The sequence below is a fragment of the Rhinolophus ferrumequinum genome, chromosome 19, assembly GCF_004115265.2.
Source record: "Rhinolophus ferrumequinum isolate MPI-CBG mRhiFer1 chromosome 19, mRhiFer1_v1.p, whole genome shotgun sequence".
Taxonomy (NCBI): Eukaryota; Metazoa; Chordata; class Mammalia; order Chiroptera; family Rhinolophidae; genus Rhinolophus; species Rhinolophus ferrumequinum.
Window position 1 is genome coordinate 2,534,358 of NC_046302.1, and position 24,836 is coordinate 2,559,193.

The following is a 24,836-nucleotide window of genomic DNA, read 5'->3' on the forward strand; positions in this document are numbered from 1 at the left end:
CTGAATCAATTTCATAGTGATTACACTGTCCTTTTAGTAATTGAGCCTGGCGCTGAGCATGAAGCCTGCAGCCTCGGCTATCAGGACAGGCCCATTTTGGAGCAGGCGGTATTATGATTTATGGCCTCCTGTCAGAGCCCTCAGAATGGAGAGATATCGCGGGAAGCCGGAGCGCTGCCAGCACTCTCTGGGAACCTCCCTCCTGATATGCTGTGGCCGGCTTTCCGTCCAGCTCTGCCCCTTACCACTGTGCGGCCTTTGGCAACACCTGTGTGTCCTTCAGCATCCTGTCTGTATGTTGGAGATATCACTGTGAGGTCCACACCAGTTTTCACTTAGCTCTGACAGTGGCTGAACTCACTTGGACAATCAGTCTCTGTCATTGTCACTGCCTGGCGGTAGCCTACAGATCAGGTACAGAGCAGAAAGATACACTGTTTGGTGTCATACCTGTCACGACACAAGCCTGCTTCATCCAAACGATCACATCTGACCCCCGCGCCCACCCTCTGGGGCAGGACTGACCATCTCTGCTGGGCTGTGGAGGAAACTGGCCCAGAGCCAGCAAAGGCGGCACCAACACCTTCTCCATTAGGAAAGTGTCAAAATTTTCACGGAATGCAACAGCAGGGTCTGTGCCAAAAAAACCAGTATTTCCTAAACGGGGTTCCTCCGCTGCAAAGTCCCCACAAGAGTGCTCCTGGCCAAGAAAGGCTGAGACGCGCACCTCTAAGCCCTTGCTGTTCAAGGCAGGGTCCCAGGACTACGGCTTCAGGTCCCCAGAGCTTACTGGCTATATAGTACCCGGGCCACCCTAGGGACAACTGGACCCCGAGGGGCTCAGGCCCTGGTGTTTTCAAGCTCAGCAGATGATTTCAAAGTGCCTCCGACGTCCAGGACACCTGCAGACTCCCGGCACGCAGCAGCAGTGTGATCCTGGCCCAGGCATCACAGCACTGGGGCTGCTAAAACACTGGAGGCCAAGAACTGGCACCTGCGGTCACTCTGGGCTGCTGCTGTGCACCCTGCTGAGTGCCATCAGCACTCAGGGCCTGGCTGCACCCTGTGGGTAGGGGGCCCAGCATGGCCCAGGAGGCGCTGCTCTGAGGTTGGGATGGGCTTGCAGTCTCCCACCCCAGACCACCGCCCAGCAAGGAAAGCCCAGAGCCGTGAGCTTTAGCAAAAATGTTTAATCTCTCCTTAATGTGTGTGTATATTTACAAGTACTAAATCTGAAGAACAGTAAAATAGGAAATAGCCGTGTATTTACACAATCTGCAGCTGAGCGCCCATCAGCCACACTGCTCCTGCAAGAGGCAATGGTGAAGGGTGGCTCAGGCCGGCCGAGCAATTGCTCTTCTTTTGGGTGGGGGCCCTGTGGCATTAAAAGACAGCTAATTGTGGGCTTTGTCTTAAAAATATCTCTCTAAATATATCTATTCTAGCTTGTGTAGCACCAACGACATGAGCCATCACATCCAGAACTGGGAGAAAAACCAGGGCAGAGGCTCTCAGCAAGGTCAGACCAGGAAGAGTGGGCAAGACATTAGGGACCCTCAGTCTCAAGGTTCTCCCAGCCCCTCTGCCCTGGGTCAGGGAGTGCAGGGCAAGCTCGAGGTATATCAAGAGGCCCAGCTCCCAGACCAAGGCATGAGCCACATGGGCACTCCTGAGACGTGTGGGGGAAAGGGTGCCAGGGGCGGCCCAGAGCAGGGCAGGCCATAGCAGCAGTACCCAGGATGGGTGCCCCTGCACAGCACCCAGTGCCGTGGCCCAGGCCTGAGACTGCAGAGGGGCCTTTGGGATAGTTGCACCCACCCTCATTGCACACAGCAGGGCTCCAACCTCAGGCTCCAACCTCAGGCTCCTACAATCCCCGAGGCCAGTGCCGGAATTTGAGGTCAGAACTCCTGGCAGGACAATGCCTGGGGGGTGATGGTGGGGTGCCTGGGCCCAGTGCCTGGAGTGCCAGAGCTGGGAGGGCTGTGTGAACGAGTGACAAGAAAAACTTGGAGCCCAACTGTGCAACCTGGCAGGAAGAAGGTGCGGGACCTGCTGCAATGGGGAGACGGCAGGCCTTGAATCAGCTCAATCAGCTCCCATGTAAACAGATATTGCTAAAGTGCTTGCGCCAGGCGTGCGCTGTGGAGTGGGCCACACACCCTGCAGGGCCGGCAACACCCCTCCTCCTCCCTCACCACACTCAGCCTCTTGAGGTGAGCATGGCGGCCGGCTCTCTGTGGGATGGGAAGCCTTAGGAATGGGGGTTGGGACTGGATTCTGAAAGAGGGCAGTGTAGGAGCGGAGGAGCCCCAAACTGACCTGTGTGGGACTGGAAGAACGGGGCTTCAATTAGAAGCCAACATCCATGGAAGACTTTAGGGGAAACTGAGGTCTGCACCCACACATGGCCAGATGGCATCCGATACGAGGCAAGGGTGCATCCACGACTGGGAATCCAGGCCAAAGCAGTGGCAACCACACACATGCCCTGCTCTGGAGTGAGCAGCCTCAGCTCTGGCCCCCCACGTCGGCCCGGGATGAACCCACACAGCTGTGCTGGGGTCAGGGGGCTGCCCGAGCTCGAGCTGCTCACCCACAGCAGTGGGAGGCCGGGGCCCTGCTCAGTTCCAGGAGCTTCCCGAGTCAGGAGTTGTCGGATTTCATGCCGCTCCCCAATGCGAAGGATCAGACCGCACTTAACCTGATCTCCACGGTGTGCAGTCTGGCTCGCACTGCATTGGAGGCGGGACCCCAAGGTAGGAAGCTCGTGGGTGCAAGACTGGCCACAGTTAGCTGTCCCTTAAAGTCCATGGGAATCTTTAGTACCGTCAAAAATGTGAACTTGAAGAGGGGGTCCGCTTGTCTGCTTTCACAAGTGGCTGATTAATTAAAAAACATAAAAAAGGGGTCTAACAACCTCTAGTATCCAACACTTGCAGTTTTAAAAAGATCAAGTCAGACTAAAAGCTAGCACAGTCATGCAGGAATCCACAGCCTCTTGCCCGAAGCTCTCGGGGGGCCTGAGAGGAGTTCTCTCATTTTTACAAACAAAAACAGGACAAACCGCAGGATGAGGGGCGCAGGCCTGGGGTGCTCGGGTAGGGGAAACTGGCCGCCTGCTTCATGGCCACTTGGTATTGCTTTCCCACTTATTTCAAATCGTAAAATTTCTCCTCCTCCAGTCAACTGTACAGGACCCCACTGGGGCTGGAGACTGAGGCTAGAGCCATATATACATATACATATACATATACATACATACATACATATATATATGTGTATATATATATATATATATATATAATGTGTGTGCGTGTGCACACACATGTGTATGTGTGTGTGTGTATATATATATATATATAAAATAATATACAGGTTTTTAATTAAAAATTTGTTCTCTCTTGCTCACTGAGGGCAGGGTGGACAGAGCCAACCACCAGGCCCTCTGGTCACTGTGTCCTGCCTAGCCATGCCAGCAAGTATGGCCCAAGGGGCCCTGCCACGGTACTGGATGCCCGAGTGAGTGCAGCAGGATTTCTTTCTTCCCCCCTAAAAAAAAAAAAAAAACAAGAACAGTCTCTTGATGTCCCACTGTGCTTGAGGCGCCAGAATGCTGCTGAGATGCCAAACTGGAAGCTGCTGGAAGGTGGATGTGGAGAGCAGGGGAAGACAGAGAGGGAAGAGGATATTCAGGGCTGCTCCCATACGCTCCGCGCTGGAGAGCTTGCCCCAAGCGGATGCAGTGGAGAATAAATAATGGGAATGTGCACTCATGACCGCTCGGAGCCCCAGGCCCCAGTGGCTCCCAGAGGCACAGCCCTGAGGACACAAAGGGAGTTGCTGAGTCCTTCTGGAAGTCACTTGGGAGCTGTGAGCACTGCCTTCCTGCAGCCCTTCCATAGGAGGGAGCTGGGGGCCTCTCTCTGGGCAAGGTGGATGTGGTACTTCTGCCTCCACCGCAGACAGCACGCGGTGAATCGGAGGATGGTGGTGGCGGTGCAGCAGAGAGCATGAGGGTGCCAGACGTGGCAGGCAGGCAGGCAGCAACAGCCCACACTGACTCGGGCTCAACTTGGCCGGACCTGGCATTCAGCCTCCTCCAGGCTGCCAGCCAAGCCCTGGCCCTCGGTGTCTACCTGTGAAGCTGGGGAGGCTGACCCCTCCCAGCCCCATGTCCTGGCCCTTCTGGCCTCAAGACAACCAGACTGGGTCCCTGCTCCCGGAGAGCTTGGCCTTACCCTCAGGTTTTCTTTAGCAGTCACCCAAGTTCCTCGAGAAGGCCTCAGCTGCACCTGGGCTCCGCTAGCCCTGGAGCCAGCAGCTCCGGGCGCAGAGGGTGCTGCAGGCACTGTCTCACCCACACCAGTTAGCACTAGGACCCCCTGCCAGGTGGAAGGGGGAAGGGAGGGCCGGGAGGACGCTGGCCTGCACACCTGCCCGAGCGCACAGGCACTCTGCACAGATGAGGGAGGCTGCTTCCCAGGGCCTCCTAGCTTTGGCTGCTGGTCGCAGGCCTCCCTTGCAGGCCCTCTCACTCATCTCCTGCTGGGCAGTGACCCGGTGGCTCAGCTGCTCAGGGCCATTGTGTCCACCACCTGCTCCAGCTTGCTTCGGAGCCGCTGCCGCCGAGCCTGCTCGTCCTTCTCCAGGGCCGTCAGGATCTGTGGAGGCGGGTGTGGGCATTAGTGGGCCTGGCCAGGGCTGCTGCTCATGTGAGACCAGTACTTGAAAGCTTGGAGGGTCGTACCCAGGGGGCATACGATGTGGCTGGCCAGGGCTGGCAGGGACTCTCAAGCAGATGCCCAATTCCATTTCTTCCATTCTCAGCTGAGGGACCTGGGTTTTCAGCCTAGACCCCCAGGACCCCAGGGGGACCAATGAGTTTCCCCAGTCACTATTCCTAACCTCAACCCCCAAAATACCAGCCCCAAACAGGGCTCCGGTCATAGCCAATCCTTGTGTCTCCTTGGTGCAGTTCCCCATCTGTCAATGGGAGCAGGGCCTGGCTAGGGCATGTTGCCACCCACTGGAAGCCCCCTCTACACTGCGACTCAGCCTGCTACTTCCAGCCCCCCGGGAAGCAGGGGCACCCAGAGCACGTACTCCCGAGGCCCACTGGCGCATCAGCTCCCCGTCACATGGCTCTGCTGCCGTCTCCCTCCACCCCACTGCCCTAGCTTCTCTGTGCCCCCTTACAGTGGAGCCCGTCAGAGAACCTCTGGCAGGCTCTGGTCCCCAAGCCACAAGCAGTATCACCAGGTTACCCAAGATCTGCTGCTTGTCCTTCTCAGCCAAGGGACACCCAGCACCTGCCCCATCTGCCTCTCGGTCACGGAGCTCGGCCCATCCCCATCCTGCTCTGGACTCATCTCCAGGGCCTCATAGTCTCCTCCAGTCTCAGCTGAACATCCTTCGCCACCACCTGTTGCTCACTTGGCCTCAAGTCTGGAGTCACACCCCATAGCCAGTTGGACAGCAAGTCCTGACCCCTCCCACCCATGGCCCATCACCACGGCCACAGCACCTAGGTGATTCCTGCCTCCCGCTCACGCTGGGCACCCAGCAGGCAGATCACCGCTCTGGCTCTAAACCCGGATGGGCCGTCTCACTTGGTGGAAAGCCCAAGTTCCCCAAGGCCTGCAAACCTAGTGACAGGCCCCTTGCCTCAGCCTCGCTTTCCCCACCTGGCACAGCTGATTTAGCCTTTAGCCTCGTGGACTCCATGGTAACCGCAGCCAGGCTCACTCTGGGCTCAGGGCCTTGGCAATTGCTGTGCCCACACCCATTGTGCCTCTCTGGCCCTGCGTGCCCTGTCCACTTCAGCCCACAGTCAGTCCTCCTTCCTCAGACATCTCAGGGAGCCCCAGCTCTGTGCAAGCAGACGGCAAGCAGGCCTCCTGAGGTCTCCCTCCAGGTTAGCAGAAAAGAGACTAAAAGAGGAAAGGTCTGGTACCCCAGCCCCGGGAGATGTCCTGCCAGGCTGATCAATCGCATGATGGTCCCTCAGGGGACAGTCACTCAGCAACCCACATTGTCCACCTTGGAAAACCACTAGCACATGCTCCCCCACCAGGGCACACCCCACGCCTCCCACACCAACTGGAAGCATGCTCTCTGACCTGCTGCGTCCCAGCCCGACCCTGCTAAACCTGGCGGGCAGTCACACCGCACTGTATCCCTGCCCCAGTAAGCAGTGTGGCCAGGGGGCATGCAAGTGGAGAAGGCAGGGGCCTGGCCAGACCAGAGGCCCGGGAGGGTAGGCAGAGTGGAGGAGGCCCCGGGAGGATGCCCTGCTCGGCAAGGCCTGACATAGGGCGGAGCAGGGCAGTGTGGAACAGGGGGCTTTGAGCGAGGCGGGCGTGCATGTTCACCTCATCCTTGTACTTGGTGATGTAGGAGTAGATCTCATGCAAGGCGCTCATGCTGTTGAATTGGCTCAGGTGCAGCCGCGACTGCTCGGCTAGGTATGCACTCATGTCCTGGTCGCTGATGGCGGGCATCTTGGCTATGTCAGCATAGTACCTGCAGGCAGACAGCAGGCCAGGCCCTTGATATGAGCGGAGTCCTGGCCCTTGGCCTGTGCCTACCCCTCCACGCGCGCCTCACCTCTCCACCCAGCTCTTGTAGTTGGGGATGTCCTTGGCATAGAGCAGCTTGTTGGACGGCGAGTCCTTGCCCAGCTTGTGCTCAGACGTAGAGCAGGAGTCCATGAAGGTCTGGGCCACCACCGACAGGCAGGCGTCCGTGATGCTGCTCTTGTGGATGTCGAACACGAACTGTGGGTTCTTGATCACGTTCACCCAGAAGCGCAGGGGCAGGCTGCAGGCGGGCAGGCCAGGTGCACAGTCAGAGAGGGCCCCGGCGCCCCTTCCTGCAGCACAGGGAAGGGGCCAGCCAGCGGCCTCGCAGCCTGCCTGCCTCTGACCTTCACAGTGGCCATGGATTTCCATGGAGATGGGGGAACTGAGGCCCAGAGAGGAGTAGGGACTCTCAGGAAGTGAGGGCTGTGTCCTGCCACACACACTCCAGGAGGGCAGGCCCTCCACACGGTCACACGTGTAGATGACACTCACACACGTTCGCACCCCTGCTTCTGCCCAGCAAGGGCTCCAGGGAACACACATCCCCACCGACAGTTGACCTGTCTGCCCAAAATGCCACCTCTAAGAGCCATCCACCGAGCCATCCAACAGCCACGAGCCACATGTAGCTATTGAAAATGACAGTAAACAAACGAAGTTTAAAAATTCAGACTCAGTTGAAGGGGTCATGTGTTAAGTGCTCGCCAGCAGCCACCACTCTAGACAGCACAGACAGAGAACATTCTGGCAATGCAGACAATTCTCCTGCACGGTGCTGACCTAGACGATACTGCCTCCCCTGGGGCCCTGTGGAGGCCCCTCGAGGCCCATGGGCAGCCCAGGTAGAGCTAGAGGCCCAGAGCTGCATCCAGGTTTGAGAAGTGGCAGTATTTAGAGGCCAGCATGCTGGGAGGGGTGAGACTACCAGGGGACTAGGAAGGAAGAGGCCAGAGGCACAGGAGTTTCTTTGAAGAAGGGCCAAATGCTACTGGGGTACATGGTGAGGCTCAAGGAGACAAAAGCCTGACTGGACAGTGGCGGCTGGGCGGTGGGGTGCTGGCCACCTTGGGGGGTGAGAGTCCTCAAGTGTTTGCTGTCGTCACTACCGCTGTCGGTCTCTTCACGGCCCATGGCTGGCACAGGCCTGGCCCGCCAAGCCTGTTTCTCACACAGAGACCACTCACACCCGCACAGCTGTGCACACCCAGGGACACACACGGTGAACACACACATGCATGCAGCTGTGCATATACTCAGCTCCCCCACCAAAAGGACTCTTCCCAGTTGGAACAGAGGCCATACCCAGACATGGAGCTCAGGAGGTGGTGGACACCCCCCAGATGGGTGAGTCGGGAAGACCCACACGCAGAGGGGCTGAGCACAGCAGGGAGACCGCTCCCCCAGGCCAGCCTGTCCCCCGGAGGACAGGGTCCTGCAGTAGCTGAGCTGCCACCTTGCCTGGCTGTGCCCTAGTGCCCCGCCTGGCCCCATGTGGCGCCCCACCCTGCAGGTACCAGTTGCTCTTCCAGGTGTGGCGCACGTCTGAGTCATGTATTTGGTGCTGGTCGGCCTGCTCGTCCAGGAAGTCAAACATGTACTTGATGGCTAGAGGCAGAGCTGAACCCCGGTGCGCTGTGCTGAAAATGGTCTCAAACAGGTCGTCCACAAACTTCTGCAGTGTGCCCTGTAGGCGGGAGAGGGCACAGAGCTCCAGGGCACCACTGGCAGCCCTTCACCTGCGAGGTGACCTGGGCAGCTGGCTACACTGCCCCACTGTCCCTGCTATCTGCCACCCACGCCTACCTTGGTGGCCAGCAGCCGCGTCAGGTAGATCTCCGAGACCATCTTACTGCCACGGTCGCCCTCGCGCTGGTCTAGGTGGTCGTGGTTCTTCACCAGGTGCCACAGCTTGGTGCCACTCTCCAGGTCGGGCGTGATCATGGGCGTGCGCGAGCGCAGGCTGTCGGGGCTGCTGGCTGTGCGCAGCATGCTCTCTGCGGGCACCGGGCCATCAGCTGGCAGGCCCCCTGCACGCAGCACCCACACCCCATCCTGGCCCTGGCTGGGCGGCAGCCGGGGCCAGCAGCTCCCCTGTCTGAGCCTCAGTTTCCACATCTGAAAACTGGGGTCCTCAACCCCACCTCCCTGGGTTGTAGGGGACAGCAGGTAACATGCTATGTGTGGGTGTGCACTGTAGGGGAAAAGGTGCAGTCTCCAAATTGAGGGAAGGGCCAAGTGTCCAAGTGATGGTCCTTGATGTGGCCCTTCAAGCCTTTGCACGGCACTACCGCAGAGGGGCCCAGGGCAGGCGTCCTGTCGAAGCCAGTGCACTGTGCCTATTGCCCCCACCCGGTCCCTTACCGTATCTGCTAAGGGACTTGGTGAAGGTAGACGAGTTGGAGATATTGTAGGCGGAGGTCTGCTTGGGCACCAGTGCCACTGAGGATCCGTCCGTCACCTGTGGGCAGAGGGCCAAGAGACACATGATCCACCGTCAGGAGCCCCGGTGACACCCGCAGCCCTTCCTGGTGCTGTGCCTAAAGGCCAGTTACCTCACCACTCTGAGCCTGGTTTCCCTCTAGGGCACCTCCAGGACTACTGGGACAACCAGACGGACCCAGTGTGGGGCCCAGGAAGGTCACACATGTGACCCGTCCCCTTTTCTCCTCGACATTTGCCACTAGCCACAGCCAGGGGCCTGGGCTCCAGCTTCTGCACTGCCCTGGAGCCCTAAGGAAAGAGGCCAAGCTGTGGTCAGAGAGTGGGAGGTTGGGGTCACCTGATAGTGAGCCAGTGTGTTCAGCCTCTTCCAGTCATTGTCAATCTTGGTGGTGACGTCCTCGTCCTGTAGGATGATGCGTGCCATGCGGCCCTGGCGCCACTCTGAGGGGGAGGGGAGCACTGAGGGGTTGGGCCACAGGCAGAAGGCAGGTGCCTCCGCTGCCCCTCCTTCTCTGGTTTTACCTCTTACCTCCAAGGAGCACGGGCAGGGCCTTGAACAGCAGAATAACGAAAGCACGAGGCTCTCCGTCCCCTCTTCCCTCCCTCCCTCCCTCCCTCCAAGCAGCTCCCATCGTGGCTCACAGCAGGAAGCACATGCCCTGTAGGTCAGCCTGTGCCCTGCTGCTGCAAATGCCCACCCCGGGCAGCCCCATCCCCACGATACCCTGCCTTCGAGTTCTAAGAAGCTCTTCCAACTCTTCAGCCTGGCATGGGAGCCTCCACGGTGGCCCCTCCAGCTCTCCAGCCACACCTACCACGGGACTGCCCAGCCCAGGTCTGCCCTGCCTCCTCTGGCACTGCATACCTCTGTGGGCACTCCCACCTGTCTGGCTCATGAGCCACAGCGCCACCCCCCAGCTCTAATGCCCACCCTCCACCTAGAGTGAGAACCCCGATCCCTGCCTCTCCCCTGGACAAGGCAGCCCTCTAAGCACATTCCCTGATTCTCTCCTCCAGCCCACCTGCCTCCATCCTGGCCGGCCCACATCAAGCCCAGCTGGGATCACATCCCTACCCGTGAGCCCTCCCGAGTAGTCCCCCACCCCACGGCCTCTGGCATCCTCCACCCGCGCCCAGTGCCTGACCTGGCACAGGAGGCCCTGCTGGCACTTCTCCAGCTAAGCCCATTACCTAGACACGCCCTCTGGCACTGCCCTCTCCTCAGGCTGCCCACCTTGGCAGGCCCACTGCCCAGAACCCCGGCACAGCCATGCTGCCGACGAGCACTCACCCAGGTCCATGTCCCCTGCCTTGGGCCGCTGGGAGTAGGGCACCCCCTTATACACAGCATCCAGCAGCTTCTCCTTGACCTGAGTCACCGTGTCGCAGTTCAGTCCTTTCACCGGCACCTCAGGTGCATTCTCATTCTCAGGGTTCACACAGTTCAGGGTCTGGGGATGGGAGGGGAGCAGCATCAGCCCCCAGCTTTCAGGGGCCATGTGCACGGAAGAGTGTGGGGAGCAGGGCAGGGCGTTGGGCCCGCACTCACCAGTGTCTTGTAGTCAATCTGCTGCCGGATAAGCTTGTCCTCACTCAGGGAGTAGCGGGCCTCGCCAGTGATGGCATCGATGGGCCCCTTCTCCATCTGCTGCTTGATGGCGCAGTACAGCATGAAGAGCGGCTCCCCCGCGCACTCCTGCGGTGGTGGCAGGTGCACAGGCATCAGGCTGCAGCCAGGACCCACAGGGGCTTCCACCCCTGCCCATCTGCCCCCACCCTCCCAGTGCCTCTGCACCATTCCCACAAGGAGAAATGAGCAACATTTCCAAATTCTTTTAAGGTGGTAAGTAGAACTCTGGCTCCAGAGCTCACAAAGACTGTGCAAGAGAATAAATAAGTTAAACAACAGATCTGCTGTCCCTATGAATGTTGATGTGACCTTAGCAAGGAGGGCTAGGAGCATGTTGGAGAAGAACACGATGTGGCCAAGTGGGGTTTGTATCAAGGAAGTCTCCCCAGCTCAGGCCTCAACGGGTCCACTGCCCCTGTCCCCAGTCACCGGAGCCTGACCAAGGTACCAGCACTGCACTCTGGATGAAGCCCAGTCTCCTGTCCCACTCCCCACAGACTGACCGAGGCAAGGGAGGACCCTATGCCTCAGAACACTAGGCGTGACCTTGATCTGTTGGTTACCAGGGGCCCACCCAGCTGGGACCCTCACCCCTGCAGGCAGAGGGCTGCCCTCCCTGTTACTCGAGAGGTGCAGATGCACCAATCCAGGGCAGCTCAGCAGCACCAAGGTGCACGGGAGTCAGAGCCAAGGCCCCGTGGGGCAGTTCCTGAGCACTCAGTAAAGGTCTGCTCTGCCCCTGCCCTCCACCACCCCGCACTGCAGCCACCTAGTGTCCCACCTCAGGCCTTGGCACCTGCTGTCCCCACAGCTGGAAATCGCTCCCTCAGGTCACTGGCCCTTCTGGATTCCACCCAATGACCCTTCTCAGAAAGGCTCTCCCTGAAGACCAGGGCAAAGTTGCTGGCACTCATTGCCACCAGGGCCCTGCTGCAATCCCTGGCTCTCTCTCCTGTCACTCTCTTTGCTGCTGAATCCCCGCTGGAGGCGAAGCTGCCTGAGGGCCAGGGCATGGCTGGCTCACCCACATTACATCCCAATGCCCAGCACAGAGCCTGTGCACACGTGAGGCTCCAGACACTGCTGGACAACAATGCCATGAGTGAAAAGAGTGGTCGAAGAGGCTCATATCCTTACAGCAAAGTGAAGAAAGCTGACGCCAGAACTCGATGATCCTGTCTGCCCCAGGGTTGCCCCTGACTGCAGGCTCCAAGCCTCAAGGGGCCAGGCTTGATGTGTTCCCTGCACGGGCGAGGCCCTACCTGAGCACAGGCACAGGGCCCTTTGTCGCCTTGGCCACCTGATGGAGTTCAAGAGTAAGTGTGCTCCAAGCAGACAGCATGCTGGCCTCTCCCCGCCCCCACCCCAACTGGGAATACAAACAGCAGCTCTGCCCCATAACCAGATGCTCTAGGCAATTTGTCAGCATCTGTGATAATTAAAAAGACAGCCTAAGACTCTCCAGCAACATGCCTGTCTCTGAAATTGTTTCATTTGCAAACTTGGCTTCATTAAGTCACCTGGAAAGGAAGCAAGACGGGGTGTGGATTGGGATGCAGTGCAATTCACAGCCGCCTCTCTTCCTCCAAACCCCACCTGGGGCGAGCAGTCGGGGACAAGACCAAATACCTGCCTTAGGACTCCCCAGCTTGCACCTCGCAGAGGAGAAAGGAGCATCTCTGAAAGTCACAGGGAAGAGATTATTGGCCCAGGCTTACACAGTGAATAAGGAGAAGCCAGGATTCTAACCCAGATCCATCTACCTCTAAAGCACCTGCAACTTAAATGCCAAGTGTCCTCAGAGAAGGCGCAGGCTAAGTGGGATGTCTACTCCTGGCCCAGCTGGCAGGTCCCCCAGTGCCAGCTCCAAACACTCTTGTAAAGCCTGCCCAGATGGGGCAAAGCAGGAATGAAAGAACTAGGAGGTCAGAAGACGGGAAGGCCCAGAACCCAAAGACCTCACCTAGTCCTGTCCTCTTTGGGTCTGTTTCCTGCACAGTTGAGGGAAAAGGATGCCCTCAGATGCCTCCCAGCCACAGCTCGGAATGTGCAGAAACTGCAAATGAATTTTCAAGTAAAAAAATCACGTAAGTTGTTCTATACTTCATGTTAGGACAAGTGCTTCTCCATTTCGGGGGGCAAAAAAAATCAAGTGAGATCCCTACCTCACACTGTATACAAAAATCATTTCTTAGTACAACACAGGAGCTAATAAACAGGAAAAATTTGTATTCAAAAGAAAAAAAAACCTCTATAAATCTACTGAAAGAAATAACCCTTTTAAAATGCAGGCAAAGGATAAAACAAAACATTCAAAGAAAAAATAAAAGCGGCCGATCAAACAAATGAAACGATGCTCAACTTGCTAAAGAAACGGCAACTACAGCAATAAGCTGTGAATTTACTGGAAAATTATCAAGCTCGCGAAGACGAAACAGGCTGAAAAAGCAGGCGTTATCCAGGCCTGGGTAAGTAAGGTTCTCACACACCGAAGTGGGGCAACTATTTTTTCAGGACAACTTGGCAGCATACATTCCAGTAAAGAATGCACGTGCCCGCTCATCTACAATCACTTTTCTGGAAACCCAGAAGCATTACCACGACAAGCAAAGTTTCTGGATCGGCATGCTGGCTGCGGTGCCGGTCACGGAGGGGGAAAAAATTCAAGCTCTCCTAACTCCCATCAGCAGTGTAACAGTCAATGAAATGTGCAACAGCCACACTAGGGAACATTATCAGCTATTAACAAGAATGAGACAACTGCCTATGTCCTGACCTGCAAAGATGGTCACAACACTTTTGCCCGAGGCGGGGGAAGCACGGTGCAGTGCAAATGTATGATACTACAAAGGAAACAGCCCTGTAATGAAGAAAAGGTACAACAGTGGGATTTCTTCTTAATATCGAAAGTATCTGTATTTATAGATATTTACTTCAGTTCAGAAACCAGCCTGGAAGGGCACACACCAAAACACTGATGGTTGTTGCCTCAGTCCTTTACACTCACTTCTGTGTTGTTTAGGTGTGCTACAAGGAGCACTTCTAGTTAAATTTTTGTTGTTGTTGTTTCTAAAGACAGCAAGGAAGTAAAGGGATTGGGGTTCTTTAAAAACAATTCGTGACACTCTTAAGAAGAAATGAACTACCAAACCATAAAGACGTGGAGCAACCTGAAATGCTCTTAAGTGAAAGAAGTCAATCTGAAAAGGCTACATACTGTATGATTCCAACTATAGGACATTCTGGAAAAGGCAGAACTGTGGAAACAATAAAATATCATCGTGGTTGCCAGGGGTTAAGGAGAAGGAGGAATGATTAGGTGGAGCACAGAGAATTTTCAGGGCAGCGAAACTACTCTATGATACTAAAATGCTGGGCCCATGTTATTACACATTTGTCCAAACCCACAGAATGAATGTACAACACCACGAATGAACCTCATATAAGCTATGAACTTTGGGGGATAAGGTTATATCAACCTGGGTTCATCAATTGTAACCAATGCACCAGTCTGGTGGGGGATCCAATAATGGAGAGGCTGTAAGAACATGAAATATATGGGAAAGCTCTGTACCTTCTGCTTGATTTTTCTGTGAACCTAAAACTGCTCTAAAAAACAGTCTATCTAGCCAAAACATTGACCAATGAATAAAAAGTTGTGTTATCGCAAGGAGAAATTTTTCTTTCCTTTTTTTTTTTGGTATCTATATTAAATGATGTATGTTAACTATACCTTTTGTGGTAATCATTTCATAACATAAGTAAACCAAACCATCATGCTGTATGCCTTAAACTTACACAATGATGTATATCAATTATTTCTTAAGAAAACTGGGACAAAATATAATACAGAGCAGTTGTTCCTCGGTGTCTACGGTGATTGGTTTCAGCCCCCCATAACCCCATGCTTAAGTCCCTTATATAAAACGGTGTAGTATTTGCATATAATAACCTAGACACATCCTCCCATTTATTTTAAATCATCTCTAAATTAACTATAATACCTAATACGGTATAAATAGTTGTACTTGTCAACAACGTAGAATCTTTTTTTCTGAATTATTTTTCACCTGCAGTTGGTTGAATCCATGGATGTGGAACCCACAGATATGAGGACCAACTATATACATAAAAGTCTGTGGCACAAAGTCAGTGGGCAGCTAATGTGGATGGGAACAGCCCAGGCCAGTGTCGGGCACCCCTCCCTCATGCAGTGGGTGTGGGCAGGCAGAGCCAGCACGGCCACCTCCAATGCATGGCCCTGGGCCAGTTCCTCCTGCCCAGCATATTTCCTCATCTGTATGGTGAGGGGACAAACAAGATTTGGAAGTAGGGGAGTGCTCCAAGCAAATCAAAGCACACCTTGGCCCCACTCAGTTCCTTCCATGGGACCCCAACTGGGGACAACAAGACTGGGCCAGTGGTCAGCTCCGCCCAGGACTCCCAACACTCTGCCTTCTCCTCCTTGTTTCCCTCCTTCCTGCTCCCTTGGCCAGGGCTGGCTTCCCTCTCCCTCTGTCCTCTACCCCACCTGTCCCTCCATGAAGCAGCCCCTGCCAAAGAGCCCAAAGCATAGCTCCGGGATGGCAGCACCCACTCAGCCACTCTGCCTGCGACATCCTGCATGGGCCATGCTTGCCCTGCTTCCTGCAACCTGCCCCACCACCTGCCATTACACAGCCCACATGCCCATTCCAGCTTCTCAGACTGGGTTTGTCAAGCTGAGTCCCCTTTCTCTGCCTGTGGAGACTCGGGAACAGACGGGTTGATGCAGCTAAGATAGCTTAGACCCAGTGGTTCATGTTCTCTAAACCTTGCTTCTCCTGGCTTCCACAGCACAATTTAAAAAGCATATAATAGACTGACGTCATAGGAATGGCGGCAGCGGGGAGCACTTTTTGTTCTCCTCCGGATCTTATCACAAATGGGACATCTATAACCCATCAAAGGACTCTCTGCTCATCACGCAGAACAGCTAAGAGAACCGTGTAAGGATTACTTGACGGTGGGCAAACTGGGCAAGCAGGGGAAGAGGGAAGGGAGCGGAGTGGAGACGCGGCCCGTATCTGCGGCGGTGGAAATGCGGCCGGCATCCGCAGCTGCAGAGAAGCATGGGATCCCAGGACGGAACAGAGACCACAAAAGCCAGGAGGTGGGCTCTTTCCCTGCGTCCCACTGCTGATCTCTCCCGCAGAGGAGGCAGCATATCCAGCGTTTGAGGCAATAACCTCCGCTGAGACCTCCAGCTGGGCCCTAGGTCAGACAAAGGACACAAACTCCATACCTGGGCCCCTGCCCCACTCTTCCAATCCTACCCCCTCCCTTCAAAGAGACTTAAACTGGCCCCTAAACAGAGGAGTACTGTCAGATTACAGAGGAGCCTTAGTGCTCAGGCTCTGGGAAGACCAGTGTACAGCTCTGACCCAGGGAAGAGGCTGGAAAGAGTGTGATTTTTGCTGGGCTGGGAGAGAAGAGACTCCTCCACGCCCAGCTACCACCTTTTCTGGCCTGCCTAGGGCAGGGCAATTACAACTGTGGAGGCACTCCCAGGGGTCAGCAGTAGGTGGCAGACGCAGCTCTGGGCTTTCAGCAGCTCAGAAATCTCCCACCCGCCACACACAGACACACACACACTCACATACACGGAAGAAGTGCCCTAAGACTCAGGAGAACTGGACACAGGGCTGGTGCTGCTACTCTCAGTGCGCATATGTGCAGGCAAGGGCAGAAACTGCACTGACTTTGTAGAAACTACCATCCAGACCCCTCAGCCCCACTCATCTAGAACTGCAGTCCCAACGTCACTCTGGGCACAAGGAGACTGGCTCTGCCTGCACAATACACAGGGGACTCTTTGGTACAGCAGAGGACAACCTGGAGATTACTTGGTGGGCTTAAGCCAGGACTGGCGCTGCTTTTTTCTTTTGTTTTGTTTTGTCTTTGTATCTTTGATATCTTTGCCTGTGTTGAGTGTGGGTTGTCGGCTGTTTGTACATGTGAATGTATTTGATTTTTTCTTTGTTGCTGTTGTTGTTGTGCTCGGTGATTTGCTTTGTTCTGAAATTGCCCTACACCAGGGCCCAGCTTAAGAGACACAAGATTCAACACACCCAGAGGCCAACTCCAGACCAAACCAGAGTACTACCGGGTTTGACCTATAAGTGACACACCCAGAGGGACTTCTCTACAGGCACAAGAGCCCATAGAGGCCAACCCTCATTTAAGTGGTCAACCCTCACGCAGAAGAATGCCCTGCGGTGGGCAGAGACAAGTTTCACAACTAGTCAGCCTAGGAGTTAACCCCACCTACTCACAAGCGAAAAGCAATTAAAGATCTTCTTTAACAGGACACTATACACAACACAAGAGTCACCTATGGAGCACACTCAGAGGAGAAGAACGACGCAGTGCAAGTCAAATATAAAGGACACATACTACATAAGATGACCCAGCAAGAACTAAGAACTCTAGGGGATCTACCTAATACATCGAAGCAAACACAGAGAGTCAGCCAGAATGGGGAAACAAAGAAACATGTCCCAAATAAAAGAACAGAAGAAACCTCAAGAAATGGAACTAAATGAAGCAGAGGTAACCAACCTATGAGAGACAGAGTTCAGAACACTGATAAGAATGTTTAAGGAGCTTAGAGAAGACATAAAGAAGGATGTAGAAATCATAATGAATAACCAGTTAGAACTAAAGAACACAGTTACTGAAATTAAGAACTCGCTTGAAGGAATTACCAGCAGGTTAGATGAAGCAGCGACTTAGAAGACAAGGTAGCAGAGATCACCCAAACGGAACAACAGAAAGAAAAAAGAATAAAAAACAATGAGGATGGCTTAAGAGACCTCTGGGATAACATCAAGCGCAACAACATGCGCATCACAGGAATACCAGAAGGTGAAGAGAGGAAGCAAGGGATTGAGAACATATTTGAAGTAATAATGTCCGAAAACTTCCCCAACCTGATGAAGGAAACCACCATACAAGCCCAGGAAGTGCAGAGAGTTCCAACCAGGATAAACCCAAACAGATCCACACCAAGACACATTATAGTTAAAATGGCAAAGCTTAAAGACAAAGAGAGAATCCTAAAAGCAGCAAGAGAAAGACAGAGGGTTACATACAAGGGAACTCCCATAAGACTATCAAATGACTTTTCTACAGAAACATTGAAGGCCAGGAGGGAGTGGCAGGAGATACTCAAGGTGATGGAAAACAAAGGCCTACAACCTAGATTGCTTTATCCAGCAAGGCTATCATTTAAAGATGATGGAGAGATCAAGAGCTTCCCAGAAAAGAATAAGCTAAAGGAATTTATTACCACCAAGCCAGCATTGCAAAAAATACTAAAAGGACTTCTGTAAACAGAAGAAAGATGAAAACAATCTAGCTACATATTTAAAAATGGCAATAACTATGTACCTATCAATAATCACTTTAAATGTAAATGCATTACATGCTCCAATCAAGAGACATAGGGTGGCTGAGTGGATAAGAAAGCAAGACCCTTGTATATGCTGTATACAAGAGACTCACCTCAGATAAAAAGACACACACAGGCTGAAAGTGAAGGGTTGGAGTAAGATATTTCATGCAAATGGAAATGAGAAAAAAGCTGGAGTTCCAATACTTATATCTGACAAAATAGACTTTAAAATGAAGAATATATTAAAAGACAAAGATGGGCGCTATATAATAATAAAGGGATCAATCCGACAAGAGGACATAACCCTAGTAAACATCTATGCACCCAACATAGGAGCACCTAAATATATAAAACAGATATTGACTGAAATAAAGACAGAGATCAACAGTAACACTATCATAGTAGGGGACTTCAACACACCTCTGAAAACAAGGGACAGGTCTCCCAGACAGAAAATCAATATGGAAACAACAGCCTTAAATGACACATTGGACCACTTGGGCTTAATCGATATTTTCAGAGCACTTCACCCCAAAGCTGCAGAATACAGCGCATGGAACATTCTCAAGTGCACATGGAACACTTTCCAAGATAGACCACACTGTTAGGCCACAAAACAAGTCTTGATAAATTTAAGAAAATTGAAATCATACCAATTGTCTTCTCTGACCACAGTGCTATGTATGAAATTAGAGATGAACTACAGGAAAAAAACTGGAAGACACACCAATTCATGGAGGCTGAATAACTTATTACTAAATAATGAATGGGTCAAGCAGGAGATCACGGAAGAAATCAAAAGATATCTCGAGACAAACAAAAATGAAAACACGACGGCCCAAAATCTATGGGATGCCGCGAAAGCAGTCCTAAGAGGGAAATTGATAGCTTTGCAGGCCTACCTAAAGAAACAAGACACATCACTAATAAACAGTTTATCTTCACACTTAAGGGATCTGGAAAAAGAACAGCAAAATAAGCCCAAAGGGAGCACAAGGAAGGAGATACTAAATATCAGAGAGGAAATAAATGAAATAGAAACCAGAAAAACAATACAAAAGATCAATGAATCCAAGAGTTGGTTCTTAGAGAAGATAAACAAAATCGACAAACCTTTAGCCAGACTCATTAAAACAAAGAGAGAGAGGACCGAAATTAATAAAATCAGAAATGAAAGAGGAGAAGTGACAACAGACACCACAGAAATACAAAAAAAATTAAGAAATTATTATGAGCAACTATATGCCAACAAATTTGACAATCTGGAAGAAATGGACAATTTTATAGAGGCGTACAACCTTCCAAGTCTAACTCAAGAAGAAACAGAAAACCTGAATAGACTGATTACCACCAAGGAAATTGAATCAGTAATCAACAATCTCCCAACAAACAAAAGCCCTGGACCAGATGGCTTTACAGGTGAATTTTACAAAACGTTCAAAAAGAATTATAATCTATTCTCCTCAAGCTCTTCCAAAAAATCTAGAAGGAGGGAAGACTCCCAAACACTTTTTACGAAGCCACTATCTCCCTGATCCCAAAATCAGACAAAGACACCACAAAAAAAGAAAACTACAGGCCGATATCTCTAATGAACATAGATGCAAAAATCCTCAACAAAATATTAGCGAACAGAATTCAGCAATACATTAAAAAGATCATACACCATGATCAAGTGGGATTCATCCCTGGTATGCAAGGGTGATTCAACATCTGCAAATCAATTAATGTGACACACCACATTAACAGAATGAAAAATAAAAATCACATGATCATATCAATAGATGCAGAAAAAGCATTTGGTAAAATCCAGCAGCCATTTATGATAAAAACCCTTAAAAAAGTGGGAATAGAGCGATCATATCGCAACATAATAAAGGCCATATATGACAAACCCACAGCTAACATCATACTCAATGGGGAAAAGCTAAAACCATTCCCCTTAAGATCAGGAACAAGGTAAGTTTGCCCACTTTCTCCACTTCTATTCAACATAGTCCTGGAAGTTCTAGCCACAGCAATCAGACAAGAAAAAGAAATAAAAGGCAGCCAAATCGGTGAGAAGTAAGTAAAATTGTCATTATATGTAGATGACATGATACCATATATAGAGAACCCTAAAGACTCCACCAGAAACTATTGGAGCTGATAGATGAATTTAGTAAATTAGCAGGATACAAAATTAATATTCATAAATCAGTTGCATTTGTATATACCAATAATGAAACATCAGAAGGAGGAATTAAAAAAACAATCCCATTTACAATTGCTCCATTTGATGGATACAATTGCTCCATCAGACTATAAAATACCTGAGAATAAATTTAACCAAAGAAGTAAAAGATCTGCACTCAGAAAATTATAAGACGCTGAGGAAAGAAATGAAGGAAGATACAAATACCATGTTCATGGATAGGAAGAATTAATACAGTTAAAATGTCCATACTGCCTACAGCAATATACATATTCAATGCAATTCCTATCAAACTACCAATGATGTTTTTCACAGAAATAGAACATATAATCCTAAAATTTATATGGGACCATAAAAGACCCCGGATAGCCTCAGCAATCTTGAGAAACAAGAACAAAGTGGGAGGTATAACGATACCTGAAATCAAGTTATACCACAAGGCTACAGCATGGTACTGGCATTAAAACAGACACATAGATCAATGGAACAGAATAGAGAGCTCAGAAATAAATCCATGCCTATACGGCCATTTAACCTACGACACTGGAAGCAAGAATGTACGGTGGGGTAAAGACAGTCTATTCAATAAATGGTGCTGGGAAACCTGGACAGACACATGCGAAAAAATGAAGGTGGACCACCTCCTTATACAATATACAAAAATAAATTCAAAATGGCTTAAAGACTTAAATGTAAGATCTGAAACCATAAAATTCCTAGAAGAAAATATAGGAAGAAACGTCACAGACATTACCTGGAGTAAGATTTTTACTGATGTAGACCCTCGCACAAGGGAAGTAAGAGAAAAAACAAACATGTTGGATTACATTAAACTAAAAAGGTTTTTCACAGCAAAGGAAACCATCAATAAAACAAAAAGGGATCCTACTGAATGGGAAAAGATATTTGCCAATGATATATCTGATAAGGGGTTAATATCACAAATTTATAAAAAACTCACTCAACTCCAAAAAAACCCAAATAACCCAATTGAAAAATGGGCAGAGGACATGAAGAGACATTTTTCTAAAAAGGACATACAGATGGCAAACAGACGTATGAAAAAATGGTCAACCTCACTAACCATCAGAGAAATGCAAATAAAAACCACAATGAGATACCACCTCACCCCAGTCAAAATGGCTATATTCAACAAATCAACAAACAACAAGTGCTGACGCGGATGTGGAGAAAAGGGAATGCTTGTGCACTGTTGGTGGGATTGCAGATTGGTGCAGCCACTATGGAAAACAGTATAGAGGTATCTCAAAAATCTGAAAATGGAACTACCTTATGATCCAGCAATTCCACTCCTAGGAATCTATCTGGAGAAATCCAAAACTCTAATTCAAAAATCTTTATGCACTCCTATGTTTATTGCAGCACTATACACAATAGCCAAGACATGGAAACAACCGAAATGCCCATCGGTAGACGACTGGATTAAGAAACTGTGGTATATTTATACAATGGAGTATTACGCAGCCATAAAGAAGAAAGAAATCTTACCATTTGCAACAACATGGATGGACCTAGAGAACATTATGTTAAGTGAAATAAGTCAGACAAAGAAAGACAAATACCATATGATCTCATTTATATGTGGAATGTAAAGAAAAGAATAAGTGAATGAACTAATCAGAAACAGCTTTGGAGACATAGAGGAAAAACTGAGGGTTGCTAGATGGGCGGGGAGTGGGGATAAAGTGGAAGGTGAGGGGATTAGAAAACAGTCCGTAATCACAAGATGGCCACAGGTTTTGAAAATTAATTTGGGGAATGTAATCAATAATGCAAAGATTTTGTAGGGTGTTCTATGGACACTTGTCTCATTAGGGAGACCACCTGAGGGATGATGTAGATGCCTGATCACTGCACTGTACACCTGAAGCTGAACAATAATCAATGTCAACTATATATGTATATACTTACAAGAAGCGGAGTACAGCATTAGGAATAGAGACAGTGGAAATGTAATGGCTCTGTGCGATGTCAGAGGGGTAGTGGGTGGGGGGTGGGGGGTTCACACAGTGTGAGGGATATAAAAGATAAACGTCTAAGTATTACTTTATTTTGTGCACCTGAAACTAATAAATAAATAAATAAATAAATAAATAAATAAAAGCATGTAATACACCACACAGTCTCACAGAAGTTTACAGGAAAGGCCTAACGTTATGTAACTGGCTCCCAGCTCTGCATAAAGAGAACTCCAGTGTTACTAGACACTCTCCACGGGCCTGGATTCCGGGACTGTGGAACCACCACCTGTGGCAGTCCCCCTGCCCCAGTCCGCCTCCCCCGCCCCACATTGGACCTCACGCCCACCTCAGGGCCGGCTTAACTCCCGCCCTTCCTTCATGCCCTTTGTTCAAACCTCACCCCCCCGCCTCACCCCGAACATCTGCCTCTTTCTCACATGTCCTGATTCCCATTTACCCCTCTCCCCAGACAGGCAGGCCTCTGCTTTGGGCATCTCTGAGCCATGGCAGCCTGGGCCCAGCAGCACCCTAAGTGGGTGTCCCTGATTTAGTAAGGACACGGGGAACGGAGGTCCGTAGCTAAGAAGCAACCACGGGGCGATTCAGACCCACCCTCGGCCACTAGGCTCCATGTCCATCACCCTGTCTGTCCAGAGCACCTACAGAAGTCAGAGGTCTGGGCGCCCCACTGCCCTCACCTCGAGAGAACGTCTGCCAAGCCTTCAGATTTCAAGGGAAACTACGTATCTGGGTCTGAATGATCTCCCACTTTCTAAGTGTGGGTGACCAGTCCAACTATTACATATGGCTGAAACAAGATCCACCTGGACCCACGTCTAGGCTGGGGTTGCAGTTTCCACCCCCTGCCCTCTACTCCATTTTGAGGACAGACACACGTCTCCAGGGCCCATCTTCTGGGGATGAGGGGCTTCCCCAGCCTGAGCAGGGACTTCTATGTGCAACCCCTCCCCACGACAAGGGCCAACAGGAGCCCCAAAATGGCTCCCCAGGCTAGCCCAGTGCTGGGTGCTGGACACATACATGTCCCCGTCTGGGTGTCCCCCTCCATCCTTAGCTCCAGGCCACGGGCACAGTACAGAGATCTGGACTTGTATCCAAACTCCAGCTCAGCTGAACACTGACCATGGGGTCTGAGATAGCTCATTTCAGAACTGGGGCATCCACTCCTGCTCTGAGGCCTGGAAAGCCTCATGCACAGTCAGGAAAGGGGCCAATGGGTGCACGTCATGGGGGAGTCCATGCTGAGGCCCCAGTCCTGAGCCACTCCGGGTCCATCCATTGCTGGTTTCCTGTTTCTCTCGTAGCCGTCCATCTGCCCCGACACCCTCCTTGATGTTCTCTCCTCTCAAGCCTACCTACCTTGAGGAATTTGTACAAAAGGAAGGTGAACCAGTTGGTCAGCATCTTCTCTGCCACCGACTCAGTCCTGGAGATAGACATGCGCAGGGGTGACAAAACTCCCACTACCAGCCCCACCTATCATGACCACCCCCACTACCTCCCCTTTCTTGCAGCACTAAAGGTCAGGCCTTAAAATGTACCCATGGGTGCTGAGTGGCTAGGGGGTTGCTGTAGTCTCTGAGCATGACTAAGGCCCAGCACTGATGGCCCGAGATAAGGCATGTCCCAGAGTGAGCCCCCTGCCCAGCACACCCAGGCACCACTACCAATCTCTGATCAGAGGAAGCTGAGTCTTCCTCCAGAACCCAAACAGCAGCACCTCTGGAGCGGAAACTCAGCGGGGCCTCTGGTGTCTGCAGGTAGGAGATGTGGGCTCACCGCCGTAGCAGCAGCTTGGGGTGGTTCTTGCTCTCTAGGTTCTTTTCGATGAGGTCGGACAGCAGCTGCTTGAGCACACCGGTGGCATACTCCATCTCGCCTTGCAGGGCCGTCATGATGAGCGAGGCTACATTCCCTCGGTCGCGCATGGAGAAGCTACGCTGGGCCTCCAGTGTGCGGATGAAGGTCAGCAGGAAGTGCTTCTTGGTCAGCAGCTGCCCGAACAGCGTCAGCGATTTCTCCACATTAGCCTGCACCTGGGGAGGACAGGAGCCTGCTCAGACCCACATCGGGGCACCCAGCATAGTCATGAGCAGCGGGGGTGGAGATCTTCTGGCAGAGGGGTTGTCCAGACCAGGTGTACATGGGCAGGGCATGGCCAGAGAACAGGCTTCGAAGATAGGTGACAGGTCACCCTGACAGGTGTCTGGGCCTCAACTGTCCTCAGCAGAAGGGATGTAGCCTGGCAACTGCCCGAGAAGCCTACTGGAGGCAGAGACCCAGGTGTACCGGCTTCAGTGAGGGGTGCAGAATAAGGGCCTGCTCCTGACACCCTCTCTGCGGCTGGCCGAAGGACTGGCACCTCATGCAGCCTGGCTCTAGCAGCTCAACACCCCATCTGCTGGGCACCAGGAGTGCACATTCATGGTTTCACTTTGTCCTTACCACAACCACCAACACAAAAACCACCCTTCCCATTTCACAGAAAAGGATGCTCAAAGTCCAGCAGGGCCACATGGCATGGAGGTGGGAAAATGAGGTGGAATGC

At 51.8% G+C, this 24,836-nt stretch overlaps 1 protein-coding gene across 2 annotated transcripts in view; it reads right to left on the bottom strand.

Annotated features, from left to right (window-relative positions):
* Positions 1-1,845: 1,845 nt before the first annotated feature.
* Positions 1,846-24,836, bottom strand: part of PLXNA1 (plexin A1) — a 60,016-nt gene continuing 37,025 nt past the window's right edge. The window contains exons 22-33 of one of the 2 annotated variants that reach the window (XM_033087151.1): positions 24,068-24,324; positions 23,648-23,714; positions 10,576-10,722; positions 10,318-10,477; positions 9,364-9,467; positions 8,946-9,042; positions 8,573-8,578; positions 8,388-8,401; positions 8,099-8,268; positions 6,610-6,822; positions 6,375-6,525; positions 1,846-4,664 (exon numbers count right to left, since the gene is read on the bottom strand). In XM_033087151.1, the coding sequence (XP_032943042.1) occupies positions 4,569-4,664; positions 6,375-6,525; positions 6,610-6,822; positions 8,099-8,268; positions 8,388-8,401; positions 8,573-8,578; positions 8,946-9,042; positions 9,364-9,467; positions 10,318-10,477; positions 10,576-10,722; positions 23,648-23,714; positions 24,068-24,324 (1,482 nt within the window). In that variant the 3' untranslated portion in view covers positions 1,846-4,568. Of the gene's footprint in view, positions 4,665-6,374; positions 6,526-6,609; positions 6,823-8,098; positions 8,269-8,387; positions 8,579-8,945; positions 9,043-9,363; positions 9,468-10,317; positions 10,478-10,575; positions 10,723-23,647; positions 23,715-24,067; positions 24,325-24,836 lie in introns of both variants that reach the window. The other variant, XM_033087150.1, reaches the window with a different exon arrangement.